The sequence below is a fragment of the Acanthamoeba castellanii genome (assembly GCF_000313135.1).
Source record: "Acanthamoeba castellanii str. Neff unplaced genomic scaffold scf7180000084761, whole genome shotgun sequence".
NCBI classification, from domain to species: Eukaryota; Discosea; order Longamoebia; family Acanthamoebidae; genus Acanthamoeba; species Acanthamoeba castellanii.
In genome coordinates, this window is record NW_004457596.1 from 11,757 (window position 1) to 32,094 (window position 20,338).

General features: G+C 59.2%; 8 protein-coding genes and 1 pseudogene across 8 annotated transcripts in view; 3 read left to right on the forward strand and 6 right to left on the reverse strand.

Annotated features, from left to right (window-relative positions):
- The window catches only part of ACA1_225780 (karyogamyrelated protein), a gene marked incomplete at both ends in the record, with an annotated part of 2,141 nt that extends 1,829 nt beyond the window's left edge, over window positions 1-312 (reverse strand). The window contains 2 exons of the mRNA XM_004346418.1: window positions 25-122; window positions 213-312. Of these exons, the coding sequence (XP_004346468.1) occupies window positions 25-122; window positions 213-312 (198 nt within the window). The remainder of the gene's footprint in view (window positions 1-24; window positions 123-212) is intronic.
- A 433-nt stretch (window positions 313-745) lies between these two features.
- On the forward strand, window positions 746-3,245 carry ACA1_225890 (uncharacterized protein; the record flags this gene model as incomplete). The annotated part of the gene is made up of 11 exons (XM_004346419.1): window positions 746-961; window positions 1,135-1,233; window positions 1,298-1,400; window positions 1,472-1,575; window positions 1,662-1,776; window positions 1,851-1,963; window positions 2,033-2,134; window positions 2,199-2,303; window positions 2,377-2,427; window positions 2,492-2,690; window positions 2,788-3,245. 11 exons carry the CDS (start codon window positions 746-748, stop codon window positions 3,243-3,245), a joined length of 1,665 nt encoding a protein of 554 aa, XP_004346469.1.
- A 2,904-nt stretch (window positions 3,246-6,149) lies between these two features.
- On the forward strand, window positions 6,150-8,317 carry ACA1_225900 (transcription factor tfb2 subfamily protein; the record flags this gene model as incomplete). The annotated part of the gene is made up of 9 exons (XM_004346420.1): window positions 6,150-6,241; window positions 6,362-6,647; window positions 6,785-6,963; window positions 7,033-7,207; window positions 7,286-7,371; window positions 7,446-7,575; window positions 7,669-7,800; window positions 7,918-8,062; window positions 8,145-8,317. 9 exons carry the CDS (start codon window positions 6,150-6,152, stop codon window positions 8,315-8,317), a joined length of 1,398 nt encoding a protein of 465 aa, XP_004346470.1.
- A 126-nt stretch (window positions 8,318-8,443) lies between these two features.
- On the reverse strand, window positions 8,444-9,413 carry ACA1_225910 (uncharacterized protein; the record flags this gene model as incomplete). Its single annotated transcript, XM_004346421.1, has 5 exons — window positions 8,444-8,632; window positions 8,702-8,764; window positions 8,886-8,985; window positions 9,076-9,227; window positions 9,315-9,413. The coding sequence occupies 5 exons, from the start codon at window positions 9,411-9,413 to the stop codon at window positions 8,444-8,446; spliced, it is 603 nt and encodes a 200-aa protein (XP_004346471.1).
- A 133-nt stretch (window positions 9,414-9,546) lies between these two features.
- On the reverse strand, window positions 9,547-12,365 carry ACA1_225920 (cholinesterase; the record flags this gene model as incomplete). Its single annotated transcript, XM_004346422.1, has 13 exons — window positions 9,547-9,733; window positions 9,831-9,927; window positions 10,020-10,091; window positions 10,202-10,346; window positions 10,458-10,585; window positions 10,679-10,742; window positions 10,890-10,955; window positions 11,088-11,147; window positions 11,229-11,363; window positions 11,459-11,662; window positions 11,804-11,967; window positions 12,076-12,169; window positions 12,258-12,365. 13 exons carry the CDS (start codon window positions 12,363-12,365, stop codon window positions 9,547-9,549), a joined length of 1,524 nt encoding a protein of 507 aa, XP_004346472.1.
- Window positions 12,366-12,450: 85 nt separating this feature from the next.
- Window positions 12,451-14,964, reverse strand: ACA1_225930 (annotated as a pseudogene).
- Window positions 14,965-15,182: 218 nt separating this feature from the next.
- Window positions 15,183-15,926, reverse strand: ACA1_225940 (uncharacterized protein; the record flags this gene model as incomplete). Its single annotated transcript, XM_004346423.1, has 2 exons — window positions 15,183-15,348; window positions 15,376-15,926. The coding sequence occupies 2 exons, from the start codon at window positions 15,924-15,926 to the stop codon at window positions 15,183-15,185; spliced, it is 717 nt and encodes a 238-aa protein (XP_004346473.1).
- Window positions 15,927-16,750: 824 nt separating this feature from the next.
- On the reverse strand, window positions 16,751-18,437 carry ACA1_225950 (thiamine pyrophosphokinase; the record flags this gene model as incomplete). Its single annotated transcript, XM_004346424.1, has 7 exons — window positions 16,751-17,178; window positions 17,264-17,408; window positions 17,493-17,612; window positions 17,706-17,801; window positions 17,883-17,955; window positions 18,017-18,077; window positions 18,143-18,437. The coding sequence occupies 7 exons, from the start codon at window positions 18,435-18,437 to the stop codon at window positions 16,751-16,753; spliced, it is 1,218 nt and encodes a 405-aa protein (XP_004346474.1).
- Window positions 18,438-18,580: 143 nt separating this feature from the next.
- Window positions 18,581-20,196, forward strand: ACA1_225960 (EF hand domain containing protein; the record flags this gene model as incomplete). The annotated part of the gene is made up of 7 exons (XM_004346425.1): window positions 18,581-18,662; window positions 18,772-18,852; window positions 18,970-19,176; window positions 19,484-19,564; window positions 19,647-19,722; window positions 19,802-19,991; window positions 20,068-20,196. The coding sequence occupies 7 exons, from the start codon at window positions 18,581-18,583 to the stop codon at window positions 20,194-20,196; spliced, it is 846 nt and encodes a 281-aa protein (XP_004346475.1).
- Between the last annotated feature and the right edge of the window lie 142 nt (window positions 20,197-20,338).

Consider the following 20,338-nt stretch of genomic DNA (forward strand, 5'->3'; position numbering starts at 1 on the left):
CGCTTGCTTGCCTGATGCACGCACATCATCAAGGCTGAACAGGTTCGCAACGAATGGATGCTTGTGGGCTTCTTCATAAGCTCCGCGCAGAAGGTCGTGGCAGAACTCGACAAGCTCTTTATCTATGACAACCAACGGCAAGCAGGACAAGAAATCAAATTTAGGAATCGCGAGATTGAGATAAGATAATTGAAGAAAAAATAATCTGGCACCTTGGGCAGACTGCAGGCCTTCTCGGAGCTGGGCAAGGCCGTCGAGATCCTGTCCGAGGACGTAATCCAGGGCCTGGATGCTGATGTTGCCTGCTTCCATCTTCACGAGAAAAGGAAATGAATAAAGAAAATATGCTTCAAAGAGAAAACAAAATCGTCCACAGATTATTCTCCAAAGCTCAGAATAAATGCGATTGGCCAGAAAAATATTGTCCGGGCGCCAAAAGTCCTAAATCAGGACTCTAAATCGCGGTTGGGTCCAGTTCTCCGTGGACTTTTTTGGGGTGGCCAATAGGACTTTCGTTGACGAAAACTTCCTCGGGACTTTCCGTCCACGTCGAGCAAGCTTTCGCCGTAAGCTTCTGGCCTCTAGTCGTTCTGTTCCACTGTCGTGCACACAACGAGCCGTTCCTTCTGTCCGACACTTCGTACTGAATCATCACATTGAATCTTCATTTCGAAGGAAATCGAGAGATTCGAATCAGATTTGAATCTGATTCGACAACCGAACGCGACAGAACCGACACCCAAAGATGACACGAACGCCGGTGATGTCCCTAAACTCGGTCGAGGGCGAGGAGGACCCACTGCTGCAGGTGGGTCCTGTCGGCGAACAGCAAGTCGACAGAACCACCTCATCAGTGCTGGCCCGCATGCGCGCCGTGTTGCACACCATCGAAGCCGAGGAGGTGCAAGCCACCGTCGCCATCCCACACGACAAGGAAGAGTACTTCGACGACAAACCCCCGGTACCTCACAACTGTCCGTGCCGCACCGTCGCAGCAGTTTTTTTTGATCTTCCAGAAATTCACGGCCATAATGACCGCGCATACCTCAAATTTTTATCGCGTCGTATGGCCAAACAACAAAAACCAAACGCCAAATCTCATCTCTGGCATCTTTCATCTTCGTTGCATTGCAGGCATGGTTCAGCTTCAAGAAGCTATGGGCGTTCACTGGACCTGGCTTCCTCATGTCGATCGCCTACCTTGACCCAGGCAACCTCGAATCTGATCTTCAGGTGTGATGGCCTTTCCCTCCAGCCGATTGTTTGTGACGCTCACCTCTTACCCTGAACTACACAGGCCGGAGCAGCGGCCGGCTACAGTTTGCTTTGGGTGCTCTGGTGGGCCACCGTCATGGGCCTTCTACTTCAGTTGCTCGCGGCTCGATTGGGCGTAGTCACCGGTATCGTCCATCCTTTTTTTCTCACCGCAAGCTCTTCAATACCAACAACACCAATGTATGTGCACGCACAGGCAAGCATCTAGCGCAGATCTGTCGTGAAGAGTACCCCAAGGAAGCCACCTGGTTGCTGTGGCTCATGACCGAGCTCGCCATCATCGGTTCCGATATTCAAGAGGTGCCAACCCCCTTCTCTCTATACCTGCGCGGACGTTAGCAAAGCTGTACATGGGCCACTCACGCACGCGCTACTCTCCTACATAGGTCATTGGCTCGGCGATCGCAGTCAACATTTTGTCGAAGGGCACCATCCCCCTGTGGGGCGGCGTTCTCATCACCGCAGCCGACACATTCACCTTCCTGCTGCTCGAAGGCTATGGTATGATCTCCCTCTTCCGCTCCTCTCCGCGTGGTGGCCTCTCCCTCATTCCCTTTGCTCGTTTCTGTGTTCAGGCGTGCGTAAGCTCGAGGCCCTCTTCGGTGTGCTCATCACTACAATGGCCGTGACCTTTGGCGTGGAGTACATCATCGCCGAGCCGAACCAAGCCGACGTCATGCTGGGTTTGGTGCGTCACAGTATGGCACAGGCTTCCACGTTGGGCGTGACGACTCAATTCATTTCTCTCGCATGGCAGGTGGTGCCGACGCTCAGCAGCAGCACAATCCAGCAGGCTGTGGGCATGGTGGGCGCTGTGATCATGCCTCACAACATCTACCTACATTCCGCCCTGGTCCAGGTACGCCACCGACCCCACTGCCTCGATTTGAATGCACGGCGACTGATTGATCTGTACCCTCCAGTCGCGCGACGTGAAGAGGGACAGCGACGTGCAGCTGAAGGAGGCCAACAAGTACTTCGCCATTGAGTCGGCGATCGCGCTGTTACTCTCGTTCATCATCAATCTGGTACTCAAGCGCTTGGCATCGACCGCCTCTCACTCGCATCTTTGGCTGACTCTTCCCGCGTCTTCTTGCCCAGTTCGTCGTATCCGTATTCGCGGTCGGCTTCTATGGCACCCCTGAAGCTGACGTACGCCAGCCCTAGAAACCCCAATTGAAAGCTGGTCGAGCTCACCACATGTATGTCGACACAGGACATCGGCCTGCACAACGCCGGCGAGTACCTTCAGAAGCAGTACGGCGACTTCGCGCTCTACATCTGGGCCATCGGCCTGCTCGCTGCCGGCCAGTCGTCCACCATGACCGGCACCTACGCCGGCCAGTTCGTGATGCAGGGCTTCCTCGACCTCAAGATCGCCCGCTGGAAGCGCGTGCTGCTCACCCGTACCATTGGTACATCCTCCCTCCTCCTCCTCCTCATCTCTCTCTCTCTCTCTCCACACACACACCACACACACACACGAGCGCTCACACCTGGTCGTCTCCACAGCAATTTTGCCGGCCGTGGTCGTGGCGCTGACGGCGACGGACTTCCTGGACAGTCTCGACCAGTGGCTGAACGTGCTCCAGGCGGTGCAGCTGCCGTTCGCGCTGGTCCCGGTGCTGCTCTTCACCAACAGCAGCGCCATCATGGGCAAGTTCAGCAATCCGCTCATCGTCCAGTTGGTCACGTGGGTCCTCGGCCTCGGCGTCATCGCCATCAACATCTACAGCATCATCCAGGCCTTCGAGGTCCTACCGCAGACCTGGTGGCTTTTCGCCATCTTCGTCTTCGGCGGCATACTCTACTTCGCCTTCATCATCTTCCTCATCGTCTTCGTCTACCACGCCAAGCTCCGACGGCTCCTGCACTGCCTCGGCCGACCATTCGGCTGCTGTCAGGCCGGCCCAGACGACGGTCAACCCGAGGAGGCCCAGAAGGTCACATCAGGCTACGAGCGCACCTAGTGGTCACATCATAAACCCACCTTTTTTTTTGAATGTGACGACTACAGTCATGAAATGAGTGCTCACCACCACTTGAGCACAACAGCAGCCGGCTGAGAGACGGGCAGGTAGCTAAGGGAGACGACGAGGCTCCCCGCGGGGCTAAGGAGCGGGGAGGTGGCGTTGGTGCCCTCCACGTACCAGCCCGGCACCACCCCCGGGCCGGGTGCCTTGGGCACGACCACCCCATTGCAGGTCACGCTCTGCGGCGGCTGGGCTGTCCCGCGCAGCTGCAGCACATGCGCGCGCCACGTCGGCGCGCCCGCGAAGCCGCCGGCCATGGCGCCGATGGTGATCGAAACCGTGCCAGCCGCCGGCGAGGAGAGGTAGTCGACCTCGGTCGTCGCCCACGACGCTGCGAGGCTGCGCGAGGTGTAGGCCAGGCTCACCCCATCGTCCTCGTAGAGGCGTCCTCTGCCGTTGAGCGGCCCGCCCGCGCTGAAGAAGATGACCCACACCAGCGGGTTGACCGGGGTCATAGTGGCCACCGAGGCCATGGTCTTCATCGGTATGACCGCACCGGCCCGGGCGTACAGAGGGAGGTCGGCCAGGGTCCAGTCCGCGCGGGAGACCACGTGCGGCCCGTCGAACACGGTCGCGCCGTCCCACGAGACCCAGCGGCCGGGCGGCAGCCACACATCCTTAGCCACGCGCCGAGTGATCTCGTCCCTGGGCCGCGCGATCGGCGCCGCCAGCACGTCGGGGCCGAACATGTACTGGTCGCGGAAGGCGTAGGCCCCGTCCTCCTCGGGCCACTCGTAGTAGAGCGGGTGGACCAGCCCGACGGCGGTGTCGTAGGCCTGGCGGGCCGACGTGTAGATGTACGGCCCGAGTGCGTTGCGCAGGTGGAAGGCCTGGCGCATGATGTCGAAGTAGGGGAAGGTCCAGAAGTACCGATCGCAGCTGCAGTGGGTGCGCCAGATGGGACTCACGGCGGCGAACTGGAGCCACCGCACGAGCAGCTCCATGCCGAAGAGGTCTAGCGGGTTGTCGGTGCCCGGGCAGTCGGTGCCGTTATGGTTCCCTCCGATGTCGTGCGACCAATACGCGAACAGCACGTTCGAAGACGTGGGGGTCATCTGGATCTCGTACTCCAGCGTGCCATAGTCCTGTTGTACGACATCACCAAATCGCACACGCACACGCACACGCAGACGACACACGACGCACGACACAGACACGACACTAAGTCAGTGCCAGATGCGACTGGTCAGCGTGTGGCGCGGCTTATGAATCACCTGGAACGTGTCGCCCGAGAAGCCGATGGGCAGGCGCTGGGAGCCGATGCCGCCGTAGCGGGAGAGGAGAAGTGGCCGCAGCTTCCCGGCGACGTTCATGTGCTCCACGAACAGGTAGTTGGTCCACCACAGCGCGGGCGCCGGGTCGAGGCTGTTCGAGCAGCCGCCGTAGTCGGTCCACCAATAGTCCACGCCCGACAGCGGCGACGAGCCCATCACCATCTTGAACATGACATCGCTGTAGGTCTGGTTGTCGTAGTTGCACGGCACCGTGGCCAGGGTCTTGGGGTCGGTTCCCAGCGCCTCGGCCACCTCGGGGTACAGCGTTTGGCAGTGATCGACGCCAGTCTGCGGGTGGAGGTTGAGGCTCAGCTTGACCGGGTGGCCCGCGATGTTGGCCACGCTGTGGAGGTAGTCGATGAAGGCGACGGGGTCGGGGAACAGGGTGGCGTTGAACGTGTAGCCACCCCACGAGTTGCACCCGGTACCGGCCGGCGGCTCGATGTGCCTGCAGACACACATCAACGAACGCTGAGCTCAGTCCAGTCGACTCCATTGGATGAAGAGTGGAAACGCGAGTACCAGTCCATGTCGAGCACGGCGTGGTTGAGCGGCAGATCGTTTTGCTTGTACGGGAATCATGACCTCCTTGATGAACGACTGGTCGCTGTAGGGATAGTAGCGACTCCACCACACGCCGAAAGCAGACTGCGGCGGCAGCGCGATGGGACCCGACACCATGCTCCAGTCCTGCAGGGCCTGCACGTAGGCGTGGCCGTGACCCAAAAAGTACAGGTCTTGCCCCACCCGCAGCTGCGGCGCCGTGCCCACCGCCGCGTCTGACGAGCCGTTGGTGAGATCGAACCACCGCAGCTCGCCCGGCTTGGGGTCCTGCGCCTGGAAGCGCGGCGTGAGGGTGTCGTCATGTACAGCCCAGCCGCTGCGAGACACGAGGCCCAGGCTGTAGAGCTGGTTGTAGCGCTGCACGCACTGGGCCGGGGTCGAATAGCAGTCCAGGCCGCCGGGCCAGCTGGGTCCCTCGGCGCAGGTGCCGTTGAGGTTGGCCGGGTCGGCCGTGCCGGGCACCCACGACGTGGGCTTGCCCGCGACCACGAGGTCCACGCGAAGGTTGTCGGCGGTGAAGTTGCGCTCGGACGGGCCGGGCCGCTGGAAGGTGATGCGGAGGAGATCGGTGGTGATGACGACCATGTTGGGGTCGGGGTAGGTCGTGGTGAAGGCCGGCACGACGGGCAGGCGTCGGTTGATGACGGAGAAGGTGGGGCGGTCGTCAAAGACTCCCGGTGAAGATGAGGGGAGCTGGAGCTCCATGCGAATGAGGGCCGGGGTGAGTATGGTGAAGCGGGCCCGGTCGAAGATGACCGTGGCCTCCGGGGGCGCTACGGGCTGGGCTTCGTCATGGGCGTAATGCGTCCGCGCTGCTGCAAACGCGAAAAGCAACCCAAGAAGGAGGATCACTCCACCAAGAGCTTTCATCTTCATCAAGAAGTTGCCAACAAGACACACCAAATAAGGCCTCTAACGCCTTCCTAAACCAGCTTTTGAAACTGACCCGCTGCCCCCGTTCCCCTCTTCCTCGAAGTATTTGTGGATTTGAAAAAAAGTGATTATGGGCGAGGTGGAAGCATACCTGACGGCACTGCCCCAGGCGGCTCTCGACAACCTCTATGCCGACCCCTGGACTTGCCAGGCCGTTTTTCGGTACCGTCTGCCACCAAATCCTTCGCCTATGACCCCCCCCCGCGGAATCAGTTGTGCCACGAATTCAACTGCGATTTTTCATCTTCATGGCTATGGATGGTTCTTCGTGATCTGGGAAAGGTCGTTGCCGGCCCTGGCCAAGCAGTGGGTGCTACGTTTGGCGTTCGCCTCGCCGAGCATCACGCGCTCGCGCCTCCTCCAACACTGGACCTCTCCGCGCTTTCAGTCGCAGGGCGAAGCTGCCCTGCGGCGACTACTCGCCCTCCGCATCCTCCGCGAGCGGCTGCCGGCCGACCGGCGGGACCACGGCGGCGGTGATGAAGCAGACGTGATGGAGGTGATGGAGCCGCTCGGTGGCGGCGTCGCGTACGAGTTCAACAAGCACTTCGGCAGCAACTTCCAGAAGGTGCTGACAGAGAGGTACTGCCGGCAAGCACGTCTTAGCTCAGACCGCGACTAACGAGCGTGGGCGCTGAAAGTGGTACGGCGCCGTGGAAGGAGCGCAGCACGGTCGGCCTCGGCCTCGATGGTGAGGACGGGGAGATGGACGGCGAAGGTGAAGAGGAAGAAGAGGCGATGCCGACGAGGGAGGAGCTGGCCGCGTTCACCACGTCGTGCTGGGACACCATCTTCCTGTTCATCATGGGCTCCACCGTCATCCAACCGCCGTCCGACCGAGTCGTGTCTCTCCTTACCCGCGGGGAGTTCATGGTGGTACACGAGTACGGCTCTCTCTCTCTCCACCTCTTGCACGCACGCATGCACGCGCTCACGCTCGTGCGCGCACTCAGGGAAGACCAGTCGATTCGCATCGCAGACAAGGGCTTCCCGTTCTTGCTGAAGGACCTGCGCACGCAGGTCTGGACCCTGCTGCTCCTCTACCTGCGGTCCCTGCAGGAGGAGAAGGCCAACGTCCACGACGTTCTCTCCTTCCTCTTCCGCCTCAGCTTTCTCACCGTCGGCGAGGTACCTCCCCCGCCAGGCGCCTGTAAGGTGCGGGACCAGGTCTAGACCTGTAACAACAGTTCTGTTGCGGCCCCGCAGGGCTACCAAATGGACGACCTTGCGTTCTCCGAGTCCGGGCTGCTGCAGGACCTGCAGGATCTGGGCATCATCTATCGCAAGCACAAGTGCGCTCCGCTTTCTTGATCGTGTGTGTGTGTGTGGTGTGTGGTGTGTGTCGCTGAAAAACAGTGACGCACAGGGACTCGAAATGGCTCTACCCGACGCAACTGGCCATCGGCCTCTCGTCAACCGAAGCGGCGAAGCGGGACCAAGAGGGTTGGATCATCGTCGGCACCGACTACCGCATCTACGCCTACACCTCCAGCCCCGTACGATGGCCCTCGCCACCCTCCAACGAACTAACTAGCACACGCAGTGCCACGGCGCTTACCAAGACGTTGGCTCCACCCATGCACCCGTAGGTGAAGCTGCTCCTGCTGAGCCTGTTCACCCAGATCGAGTACCAGCTGCCCAACATGGTCATGGGCATCCTGCTTCGCGAAAACATCCGACAGGCCGTGCAGGTCGGCATCTCCGCCAATCAGATCCTGCAGGTGCGCCTCCCTGCTTGTGGGGGACTCATTTTCGTCAATGCCCTCCGCTCACCATGTGTGTCGTGTGTTGCGCGTTGCGCGTTGCGCGTTGTGTGTTGCGCGTTGTGTGTTGCGCAGTTTCTCGAGACGAACGCGCATCCACAGATGAAGCAGAACACGCCCATCATTCCAGAGTCGATAGCCGACCAGCTGCGATTATGGGAAGCCGAGGACCGACGCCTGTCCCTCAGCTCGGGCTACTTCTACGACGATTTCGCTTCGCGTACGCGCTCCTTTCCCTCCTTGCCCTCTCGAACACAGCGCTGCGCGGCACTGACATGACTCGTGGTGTTGTGATGGTGCAGTGGCGGCGTTCAAGAAGGCGGAAAAGTACGCCCGGGACGTGGGCGCTCTCATCTACTCGGACGCCACCAAGCGATTCCTGTTCGTGAGCGAGCCGGGACACCAACTGCTGCGACGGTACGTCAAGCAGCACCTCTCCTCTTCCTCTTCCTCATCGACATTGACATCCAAATGAAGGCGAAGTGGGCCCAAGTCTTCGCTCTTTCGTCCCTCCCCCGTGTTTCGTTTTTCCTTCGCTTCGCTCTTCCCGTGTTGTACAAGGTGATGCAGGTTGCATTGTCAGCTGCAGAAAACGTGCACATCAGGATGAGGCGTTGATGTTGGCCTTGAGCTTGGCGAGACCGGCCTGCACGCGGGCCTTCCTCTCCGCCTCCAGCCGGGCCTTCTCCTCTTCCTCGGCCTTGAGCTTGGCCAGGGCCTCCCGCTTGCGGTTCTCCTGCTCCCTCCGCGCGTCCCTCTGCATCTTGATGTTCTGCTCCGAGATCGTGTCCTGCTCATCGTCGTGACCACACGCAAGGTCAGTCGCCATCAGCCACCACCACCGCTGGCGACTACGTACGTTGGTCTGCTGGGCGGCTTGCTGCTCGAAGACGTTGGCGAACTTGCCGATGGCCGACGTGTGCTGTTGTGTGCAACACGCACGACACACGACACACGACACACATGATACAAACGCGTTACCTCTGGTATTCTCGAGTGAGGTTTAGATGGGGGTCGATGCATTTGTTTGCACCAGCAGGTACCTGCTTGGCCTCGACGGGCTTGAGGAGCTGCACGAACAGGCCGCCGAGGGCCGACCTGGTCTGGCCCTTCTTGTCCTTCAACAGAACCGTCAAAAACGCCCTGCGCCCGCCCACGAGAGAAAGGGGGTCAGAGACAGACTCGTGGGAGGCGAGGTGGAGTGGGCGGGGTGGGCGGGTGGGGGGTGCGTACTTGTAGTCGATGCCGTCGGCGGAGGAGGTGTCGGGGTTGGCGTCGCGGATGAGCTGGCGCAGCTGCAGGTTGGTCTTGGTCTCGCCCATGTCCTCGTACATCTGGTGCAGCTCGAACAGCTCGAGCGCCAGCGTCTTGTTGGCGTCGTATTTCTTTGTTTTGTGGGCGAGTCAAAAAGAGCGAAAGAGAAGAAGTGGGACGAAAAGAGCGAAGGTGGGGGGGGGCGAGCGTGGGGGTACCAGGAAGAGGTTGCGGTAGGACGCAAACTCGTCATCAGTGAAAGCGCCCTTGAACTCCACCTGCTCGACCAGCTTCAGTCTCGACTCCACCGACGCCATCTTCTTCTTCTGTCTTGTTCTGCGTGGCCACGCTCACTTTCTTTGTGTTGGTCCAATCGACGTTCTGGACCAACCAATAAAAAAGTAAAACTAAATCATAATTTATTTATTTTAGCTGACAAGCGCGGCCTCATCAGTTGCCGAAGGAGTAGCCCAGGTTGTCCCAGAAGTCGCAGTAGGCGGCGCGCAGGCCAGTCTTGACGGTCGGGGGCACGGCCAGCTCCATGCTCTGATCGGCGGCCTGGCTGTAGAGCGGCCACGAGGGCTGCACCGCCACCGGCGCGTTGGGATTTCCGCTCTTGGCAAAGTTGGTCCAGTAGCTGTCGTGTGTCGTGCGTGTGTCGTGTCGTGCGTGTGTCAATGTGCGGTCGAGAGAAGCATAGCGCGAGGAGGGACCCGGGGGGGGGTATGATCTACCTGACCATGCGCCTGGACAGGTCGGCCTCGCCGGCGCTAAAGTTGAAGAAGGGCTTCACCGAGTGGAAGACGAACGGGAGCTCAATGCCATGGCAAACTGGGAGAGAGACCAGCAAAAGTGAGATCTGGCGGTTAGTTACTTGGGAGAGGGGGGGGGGGCGATGAGTGCGCACATACCGTGACCAACACAGAACTTGTATTTGCTGCCCCACGGGTCGAACGACGTGGAGTGGTTGAACTGGTAGAGGTAGACGCTGGCACCTGAGCAGCCCACGCAGCATGCGATGCTTAGTCTCACGACCAACGCCACGACACATACGACACACGCACGACACACACGACCGACAACACGACACACACGAAACACGCACGATACACAAACGAACCGAGGGAGCTGATCTTCCTGGCGACGCCCCTGGTGAGACACGTGAAGATGTAGTCCGTCCCGAGCTCGGCCAGCAGCGGTCGGTAGTCGGAGTAGTCCCACACGCCGCCCACGGGGTACCTGCGGAGGACCTGGCCAGGCGGTGAGCCACCGATGGCTCAAGTGGTGAAGAAAGATGGTCGCGCTGCTGGGGACGTGCGAGAGCGGTCGTGGAGTGTGTTGTGAAGTGCGCGCTTACGTACCGACACCATGTCGATGTTGAAGAGATAGGCGTTGAACAAAACATAGAGGGATTCGCTCAGGGGCTTACTGGAGGCCTGGAAGATGAACGGCCACGCCTCCTCCGAGACAGTGCCCAACAGAAGCGGCACTGTGTGTCGAGTGTCGTGTGTTTTGTGTGTCGTGTGCATGTCAGATGTAGATTCGAGCCAATCACAGAAGTGGCTCTTGGCATTGTCCGCACCTCGATTGAACTTGCCGGACAAGATGAGGTTCCAAGGTTGGCCCAGCAGCTCATCACCGATCGACTATGTGGGCGGAGGGGGGGGGGAGAGAGAGAGATCAGTCCTGTGTGCGTGCGCGATGCGTGCAACAAACGCGGAGGTCTCGGTGGTGAGAAACGCACTGACGGGAGTCCAGGGCATGGCGGTGAGGAGAGGGTGGAAGTAGTCGACCGAGTTTTCAACGGCGGCGCCGGCGCCAACGATGTCGTGCCAGTTCTTGCCCCGAAGGCAGCTCAGCTGCATTTCGCCACACACGACAACACACAACAAAACAACACACGACACACACGACACACACGACACACGAATGGAACATGAGTTACGTATGAATGTGTGGTAGCCATTGGAGTGGGGTGGGCGTATGCGAACCGTGTCCTGGCCCCATGGGCACTGGATCTTGTCGACAAAGAGCTTCGCCAAGGCCTTGGCCTGGAGCGTACGGTGGTTAAGTTTAGACTCCGTACGTAGGACTCGAGACCGCGTGGTAGACGGGAGGCGATCGGTGGGTACCTCGGGGATGGTCTTGATGGGCAGGGAGAAGGGATTGGACTCGATGATGGCCTTGGAATAGAGGCCCTGGCTGTACTGCGAGACCAGATGCACCGCGACCGAGGTAGCTCCAGCGCTCTCTCCGAAAATCGTGATCTGCAAAACAACACACGACGACACGACGACACACACGACACGAGTGTGAGTATGACTGGGTGATTGGGAGTAGTGTGATGCGGAGCGAGTCGCACGTTCTTCGGGTTGCCACCGAAGGCGGCGATGTTCTTGATCACCCACTCGAGGGCGAGACGCTGGTCCTTGATGCCGAAGTTGCCGGGGATGCCGTCGGCCACGAGGAAGCCCAGCACGCCCAGGCGGTAGTTGGTGGTGACGAGAATCACGTCGGCCGAGCTCGCCATGTACTCGCCACTGTAGACGAGCGACGCAGCTTCGCCCTGTATCGTGCCCGACGTCCACATCACATGGAATCAATGAGCGAAAGCTTTGCGCAACAACACACAAGGCACGACACACGGTCTTCGATCGCACATGCAGGACACCACACACAGAGACTAATTCCTGTCGACACTTGACACCTGTTCGAAGCGACCACCGGGCATGAAGAACATGACGGGCAGAGGAGCTTGGCCGGTCTTGACGCGCGGAGTCCAGATGTTGAGGAACAGGCAGTCCTCGCTCTGCGTCTCCGGGCACAGGTGCGGAGGCAGCACACACTGCTGCGGACAACCCGCGCCGTAGGCTGTTCACACGCGGGCCGCCCGTCAGCAAAAAAATAAAAATAAAAAACGAAAACGAAAGCGAAAGCGAAAACGAAGACGAAGACGAAAGCGAAAACGAAAGAGCGGACCGGTGGCGTTGTAGGGGGAGTTGCCCCAAGGGCGCTTGGGGAGGGGCGGCGTGAAGCGAAGCGGACCCACGGGAGGCTCGGCAAAGGGCACACCCTACAATCGTGACAGGAAGTTAGTTATTGGGGGGGGGAAGATAAGAACGAAGGTGAGGTGCCTTGAACGAGCGGAAGGTGTCGGCGACCACTCCTCGCAGGGGTCCCGCTTGAGTGTACACAATGGACTCGTCGGCCTGCGCAGCGGCCACCAGGCCCAGCACGACCAGTACAGTAACCCACGTCGCACCCTTCATCCTCTGCGCCTTCGACTGTAATAAACCTTGTCGGCGAGCACAAAGACAAAAGCTTGTGGAATGAGTGGAATGTTCTTCGCTCGGTTCAGGACAGCTCTTCTTCTTTCTTCTCCGTGCTACTATCGTTCTTCTTCTCCTTCTTCTTCTTCATGCGAGGACTGCTCGTCTGCGCCTTGGTGGCGGTCTTCTTCTTGGTGGTGGCCTTGGCCTTGACGGGGAGGAAGTTGCTCGACTTGGCGCTGCGGATGCCGTACTTGCGGAGAATGCGCTCGGTGGCCTTGCGGGCCGGCTGGGTGGCCAGCACGATGCGCTCGCCGCTGTCGAAGCGGAACTCGAGGAACGGCTCCGCGCAGCGCTCGACCTCGTCGATGAGGTGGCGCAGGTTGCGGATGTCGCAGCCGTTGAGCGACAGCAGCTGATGGGCGTGCTCCTGGGAGAAGCCGGCGTTGACCTGGTCCTGCAGGATCTTCGTCATCACCACCACCTGCTCGTCCTCGAATCGCTTCGTGTTCTGGTAGTAGTAGCGCCCTGCGTCACCATCGTCGGCATCAGAAACCACAACCGGCCAACATCAGCAAGAAGGACGCAATACCGACAATGGGCTCAGCGTCGACGTGGCCGACGTAGTTTTCGTTGAGGCCGATGAAGACGAGGCCGGCGTGGATGAAGTAGTTGGGCACAGCGACGCCGTGCTGTTCTTCGTGCGGCGGGATGAGGTACTTGCGGGGCTCGGCGGTGACCTGACCGAATGCTCCTCACCGTTGCGCACGAGGGTGAGGCTCAGCTTCTCGCCTACAAACTTCTTGGTCACTGTCACCGCGCCCACAGCGTCATTAGCGTCGGCGCCTTCTTGCTGACCATCATCGCCGTCGTGGGGCAAAAAAGAGAGAAGCTCACCAAAGTATTCGAAGGAGAGCCGCAGATTCTCCTTGTCCTTGCTCTCCGACAGCGAGACGGTGCCGTCGTTGCCGATCTCGACGCCCTCCACCCGCGTGATCACATCACCTGGCTGAAGCCCCAGAAATCAGTTCGCCACCAGTGGCCGACTAGGAGCTGCGGGCATTGTGGTTGTGTGTGTGTGTGTGTGTGTCCGGAGGGGGGAGAGAGAGCATGAACCTGAATGACACTCTTGGCACTCGACAGTTCGTCCACCTTAGTGACCATCACGCCCGTCTGGCCCTTCTTTAGCTTGGCCCACTTCCGCAACGAGTCGTTGTCTGCATCAGTTCAACACAAACAAAGCACGCCACAGTTTTAGTGAACGTGTCGTGCGTGTCGTGCGTGTCATGTGCGCTCATACCCGTCTTCTGGTACTCGAAGCCAGCGGAGCAGAACTGAGGCGACCGCCCGTTCTCGACGTCGGTGAGGAAGTGGCGGATGATCTCCGTGGGAATCACATACCCCACGCTCTCCGTCCACATGCCGCCCATCTTCTGGAACACCACGCCCACGATTTTGTTCTCCTGGTCGAGCACGGGTCCGCCGCTGTTGCCCGGGTTGATCGCCGCGTCGATTTGCAGCGTCAACAGCTTCAGGCCCTCATCCTGCATAACACATAAGACACACGACACACGCGCGCGCGACACACCACAATCAACGTATCGGCAACGAATGGCGATGCGTCAGCTGATGCCTGATGGTCATGGTCGCAAGCTCAGGCGTGAGACGCTTACCTTGAAAGAACGCACGATCTGGTACTGCTGCAGTTCCAGACGCGAGACAACGCCTCGCGTTGCGCAAAGGCTCTCGCCGCCCTCGGGATAGCCCTGTAGCACAGCAGACGGCCATCGGAGCAAGATCAGACGTCAGGCGCACAACGCGCGGAACAACACGCGACGATGCGTACAAAGACGACAACGGTGTTCTGAAGGCTGGGCGTGTCGACAAACTGTAGCGGCTTCAGCCCATCAAAGAACTTGGGGTTGGACACCTCCAACAGCGCACTGGTCATGTCACACACAATTCCACTCAATCAGAGAAGAGAAGCAATCTTGCCAGACGAGGACAATTGCAAGACCACGCAGAAGGGGGAGGGGGAAGGGGGGGGCAGTGTACAGATCGCAGTCCTGGTTGATGGCCACCACGGTAGCGGAGAAGAAACGCGCGGTGTCCTGCCGCTGTGCTCGGACGAACGTGTTGTTGGCCACCACGTGTGCTGCGGTCAAGATGCGGAGCTTCCCTGTGCAGCACGACAAGTCCACGTAAGCACACGCAATGCAACACACACGACACACACGCACACACGCACACACGCAACTGGCGAGTTCAGCGAGGTACCGGGAGGACTCTCGATGACGCACGCGGAGCCGGAGGTGTAGTAGGGGTCGCCCTTCTGCCACGGGAGGGAGTAGTCTGGTTCGGCCGCCGCCACCTCCAGGCGCACCACCGAGCGCAGCGCCTCGTTCTGGCCCACGGTGGCCACCGGCACTGGAGCTGACGCCGCGGTGGTCTTATCGCCAGCCATCTCCGACCCGATCAGTTGTGGCGCGGCCAGCACCTCGGCTTCCGCCTTGCGCTTGCCCAGCCCGCGTGGTGCCCGCTTTGTGACCTCCTTGGTCCGCACAGACGATGAGACAGCCGGGTTATTATTAATCTTCATTTTCGAAGATGCTGCTGCGGAGTAATCTCGTCGTGTGAGAGGGCCATAGCTTTGACCGAGCGCCTTGACAGTCCGTGAACTTCGCAGGTGCCCCCCTTGCTCCGCCCAGCCTCGGGCCAACGTCGAGATGAACCCTTGTCGCATCGTTTAGCCACTGGGTGTTTCCTGAATGATTTCTTTTGTAGAGTCCTTTTATTTTTGTTTTTGCTTGAGAAGTATTACTGGCTCGGTGTCATGTAGTCCTTCCCGTAGGTGTGCTGCAGCATCGGTTCGTAGTCCGCCGCCGACGGGCACCACATCACCTGTCCCTCAAGAGGGCATGGCACGATCTTCCGGGGGAAACTTGCCCGCTGCGGCCCCACCTCTGTCGCATCGGTGCCGTACCTGCCCGCGAATTCCTCCACGCAGAACACGTCCATGTGCGCGGTGTGACCGTCGATGTAGGCGACCAGCCGGGCGAACGGACCCACGAATGAGACAGAGTCCTCCTGCGAGGGCACGACATCACCGGTGCGGTTGTAGCGAAGACCATCGCCGGGGAGGTCCATGGCCCGGTGCTCGTTGACGATCAGGCGGACCTCGCCGTCGTGCCAGGGCTGATGGCGGGCCACCGCCGTGTTCCACTCGATCGAGATGCCGTCGATGGAGGACCACAGCTGCCCACTACTGGTGGCCTGAGGGTGTCCCGCCGCGAGGTCTCGTATCATCTCGCCCGTCTCGCGGTCGATGGCGATGTCGAGGTCGGAGTCCCACGGGATGATGCGCCCGTTGCGCAGAGCGGCCAGCAGGGTGCCGGCGACGGCCACGTAGCGCCACTCGAGGGTGTCGGCCAGGCGGACCCAGCGGTAGATGAGGTAGCGCAGGCGAGGGTGGGAGGCGCTGATCCGTTGGTTCGGGTAGATGAGGTCGTTGGGCGGGTAGGCCTCGTAGGGGTTGGCAAATACTAGAGAGGTGTGAGGCATGGCCGTTGAACGAAGAGGAGGAGTGCTCTGGGGTGAGTTCAAGCTGCTTGTTGGTGATTCTTGTGGCTCCTGGCCGCCATCGGAAGTTGTGTTGGCCGTGGAGAAGTACACCTCCGATAGGAGGCTTTCATGGTACCCGAAAAACAGCCAGCACGCGAAGGCCAGGCAACTGACGATGTAGACCACGTTGACCCATCGAAGCTGGAACCAGCCGTACATGTCGAAGGTGTTATGATGCGAAGAGAGAATGCCAGTTCTTTGAGGCTCAGTCTGGAGCACCTGTTCCACTGAGGCACCCAATCCCATTGGAGTGTTGGGGCACCTCAACATCCATGTCACCAAGTGTTCGGACCTCTTGTGCTCTTAGTCACCGTGAAATGGAATGAAATTCCGACCTCACTGTGGTGCAGAGAGTGCATCGGTACGAGTGGAGTACAGAGAAAGAAGAGAGACAGAGCGTTTGAAGCTTTGTGGCCTCAACCGCACACGGCCCGCCCTACACACAACATACAGTCTCCTAACTCTCAAAGGGCCAAAAAAGTCAAAACTGGTCAATGCGCAACCTCCGGTACCGGTCGCACGTTGTTGTGCCATACGAAACCTGTTTCAAACCTGTCTGTCCGCAGACGCACCAGGTGAGCCAAGAAGGCAACGACCAAAAAAGAGCTCTTTTTAGCTATTTTTTGGCCCTACTCCACACGTTGAAAAAAGCAATTTTAATAGGCGAAAAAAGCCAATGAACCGGCGACATTCGACCCCTTTGAGAGTTCAGAGACTGTATCACCTACTTGCGTGGCGTAGGCTTGCGCACAGCGAAGACCACTTCACGAGGTAATGGCCTTTACTCGATGGAGCAGATCCCGGGTGACGGCGAAGCCCGACGCCGAACCGAGCACCACTGAGTCACGCTGGCAGGCAGGACACACGGCCGTCTCGGCCGCGACCGCAGCCTCTACGCCGACCGGTGGCAGCCTGGTCCATGTCTTAATCTCGCTCGGGCGGAAGGTGGCGAGGCAGTTGTAGCAGCCACAGACGTCGCTCCTCATGACCTCGTCCTTGTGGTCTACGGCGTGCGCACGGATGTCGTCGATGTGGTCGTCGAGAGTGAGCAGTCGCTGTGTGCGCCGTTCCTCCTCCTCGGGCCGGATGTCGAACGTCCACAACACCGGGTCCGACACCTCCACCTCCGCTGTCTCTGCCGCCATTTCGTTCGATGTGCTCACCAACCCTCCAAACTCCATCGACGCCAGCGCTGTCATCATCGTACGAAGACCACTATAGGTAAGCATCGTCCAACCCCGCTGCCATACCATGAAGTATATGAGAAGAAATGGTACCCAGGTCCCATCGCAGGCCCTTGGTGGTAATGGACCGGCATTGGGTGCCAAGGGGCACCAGACTGCAGAAGATACGTCGCTTGTCCTGTGGTCGCAGCGCTATGTTCGTGTGGATTATGTGCCTCCCTGGCACTAGCAGGAAAGTCTGCGCACGACAGCGATAGGGCACTGATGAGTTGGCGGCCTCAAGTTGGTTCGGTGGTGGTGCGGGAGAAAGAGACGGTCATACGAGGTTGAGATCGGAGAGAAGGAAGATGCGACGCTGGCGATACTTGAAGAGGATATTCACGTTGGCGAGCTCATGCGAGAAGTTGCCGCCCAGGCCGCCCACCACGCACAGGTTCGTGAACTGATGTGAAGGCAGTGGAGAATCGCGATCAGGTTCGTGTTATGACACAACCGGTACGATGACGTGAACTCCATCGTGAGAGTGGAGCGGTACCGTTTGTCCCTTCTTGTGCTCGATGTCCTTAATCTGCAGCACACACTTCTCCAGGTCTGTAGTGTCTTGGTCACGGCTCTGCACTATAGCCGTACCCTACGAAGATACAGAGAGCGAGAATGAGGGACAAGGCCAGGAGCCACCACCAACGCCGGCAAAGTGCTGAAAGAAGCGAACCTTGCTGCGGTAGTACTCCATGACAGATGGTCGCAGCGAGTCCATATCACCAGTGATCACGTCAGGCACGAATCTGCAGAGGATCCTCGTCGAATTGAGATGAGAGAGATGTGAAGAGAACACTGGAAAACTACCTCCGCTTGTCGAAGGCAAAGACGCGATTGCCGCCTCCGTCAGCGCAGACCTTGACGCCAGCTACAACAAACATCCACAAAAGTTGCTCAGCCAAGGCGATCTCGACGCGTGATTTCGGCGCGTACCTTTGGACCAGAGGAATGGGAAGAAGCGGTTGTGTTTGGGGATGGCAGAGTTGGCAATGATGAGGGCCAAAGGCACGTCCTCCATCTTTCTACCAGCCACCTCCTCCATCGCTTGTGTGCTGCTCGTGGCGAAGAAATCGGCACAGTTCCAAATCGTGACATCTTCCGCTGGCGTTGCCGAGATCGTGATGGGTTCCTTGTCGAGCGAGTAGGGCATCTTTGCCAACGGTGTGGAGTGCATCATCCGAACACCATGGCGTCCTCGCCACGCGTACCACAGTCTTGCTCTGCGCATGTGTTTTTATTTTCGTTATCTTTATAAAGATTAAAAACAGGCAAAATAATAAAATAAATCATTTATTATTGCCCGGATAAATCCGGTCGCAGTGCGGACGGTTGCCTCGCCTCGTGACAAAGGGCCAAAGGTACAAGACCAAGATGCAACGAGCAACGCTTCCAGTGCCGCCTGCCAGGAATCACGGCGGCAAGCTGTCGGTGGGCCTCACCCTTCGCTTCCCTGGTACCTACCACCGCCCCCATCTGTTTACGCGTACAACCTTCTTACTTCTAAAATCTGACCGCACCTGTTCATCTCTTGTGGCCTCCATCTTGGCGTGGACCACTCCCAGACATGACGAAGGAGGAGATCGAGACGGTTGTTGCGGCCTTCCAGAAGTTCGACCTCGACGGCAACGGCCGCCTGGACAAACGTTCGCTCCCTCCTCGCCCTGCCGCTACAATAGCCCCTGCGCACCACGTACCCTGACTGGCGTAACCGCTTTGCCACAACAACAACAACAACAACAACAACAACAACAACAACACAGAGGAGTTCGCGTTGGTGATGGAGGAGGTGAAGAAGACGAACAAGGGCAAGGGCGCCGCGGATCGGATGCTGATGGACTTGCACTTTGACGCCATGGACAAGGACCACAGCGGCGGCATCGACATCGAGGAGTTCATCGCCGGCTACAACTCCCTCTTCCACGAGGAGCGCCACGAGCTTGCCCTCAAGCTCCATGCCCAGCACCCTGGTGCGCTCCTTGTTGTGCCCTCTTCCCCCTGTGGATGTGTCGGTTGGCGTGGTGGGTGACCCTGTTCTTGTTGGATACGGCCATACTGCGCCCAAAGCACCGCTTCCCATCCGAACAGCGAAGTTAAGTTGCGCCAGGCGGTGTTAGTACTGGGGTGGGCGACCACCCGGGAATCCACCGTGCCGTATCCTTACATTTTTGCTGAGCTCCTTCCTTATCACCCCCTCTTCATGCACCCTGTGTGGCGTATCTTCCTTTTGGCTGCTGATGGTGGTGTTCTGACCTTGCTTTTCTACTGTTTTTGCAGAGATGGAAGTGCATCAGATTGAGCGCGTGCTCAAGGCCTTTGAAAAGTTTGACAAGGACGGTGATGGCGTGCTCGACGCAGGTGAGCCCATCATCGTTTGGCCCATAGTCGTTTGGCCTACACGCGTGTGTTGAACGCGCCAACTCATATCGCGTGCGCGCAGAGGAATTCTATCAGCTCAAGGAGGAGCTCATGCCCGAGGTCTCCAAGGTCCTGCTTCGCCTCCACACCGAAAAGAGGTACGGCCCAGCCCACATAAAGTGTTAGTACGGTGAGGCCGAGTGTGAGCTCATCGCCGCTTCGCTGCTTGGACGCCAGATTCTCGCACGCGGACGATGACGGAAGTGGCGACCTGAACCGCGTCGAGCTGGTGGCGGCCTACCGCGAGATCTTCGGCTCCCAGTCGGGATTGAGCCCGCGGGTGGGAAACATCCCCATCAACGCCCAGAGCGCCTTCGAGGACTTCGCCACCTGCGACACCCTCCTTGCCACGCGGCAGAGATTCAATGTTCGCTTCTCCCCCCACCATGACATGCAGAGCCGAGGCCAACTAACCAACCGATCAACCAACGAACCACCAACAGGAGCTTAAGGAGACCTGCGAAGCGGCCGAGGGAGGCGACGTGTACGAGGCTGTGCGCGGACGCATGTTCGGACACCCACGCTGGAAGCCCTTTTTCCAACTCATCGACAAGCTTCGTAAGCAGGTGTGACGCTCCCCCGCCGCTAGCGTGATCACGCGCGAGTGTGACTGCGCGCCCTGCTCACCACAAGGCACTCTCCTATCCATGCATCAGAAAGAGTACACGGTTAAGTCGACCAACAAGCCGCGCGTGCTAATCGTGGGCGCCGGTC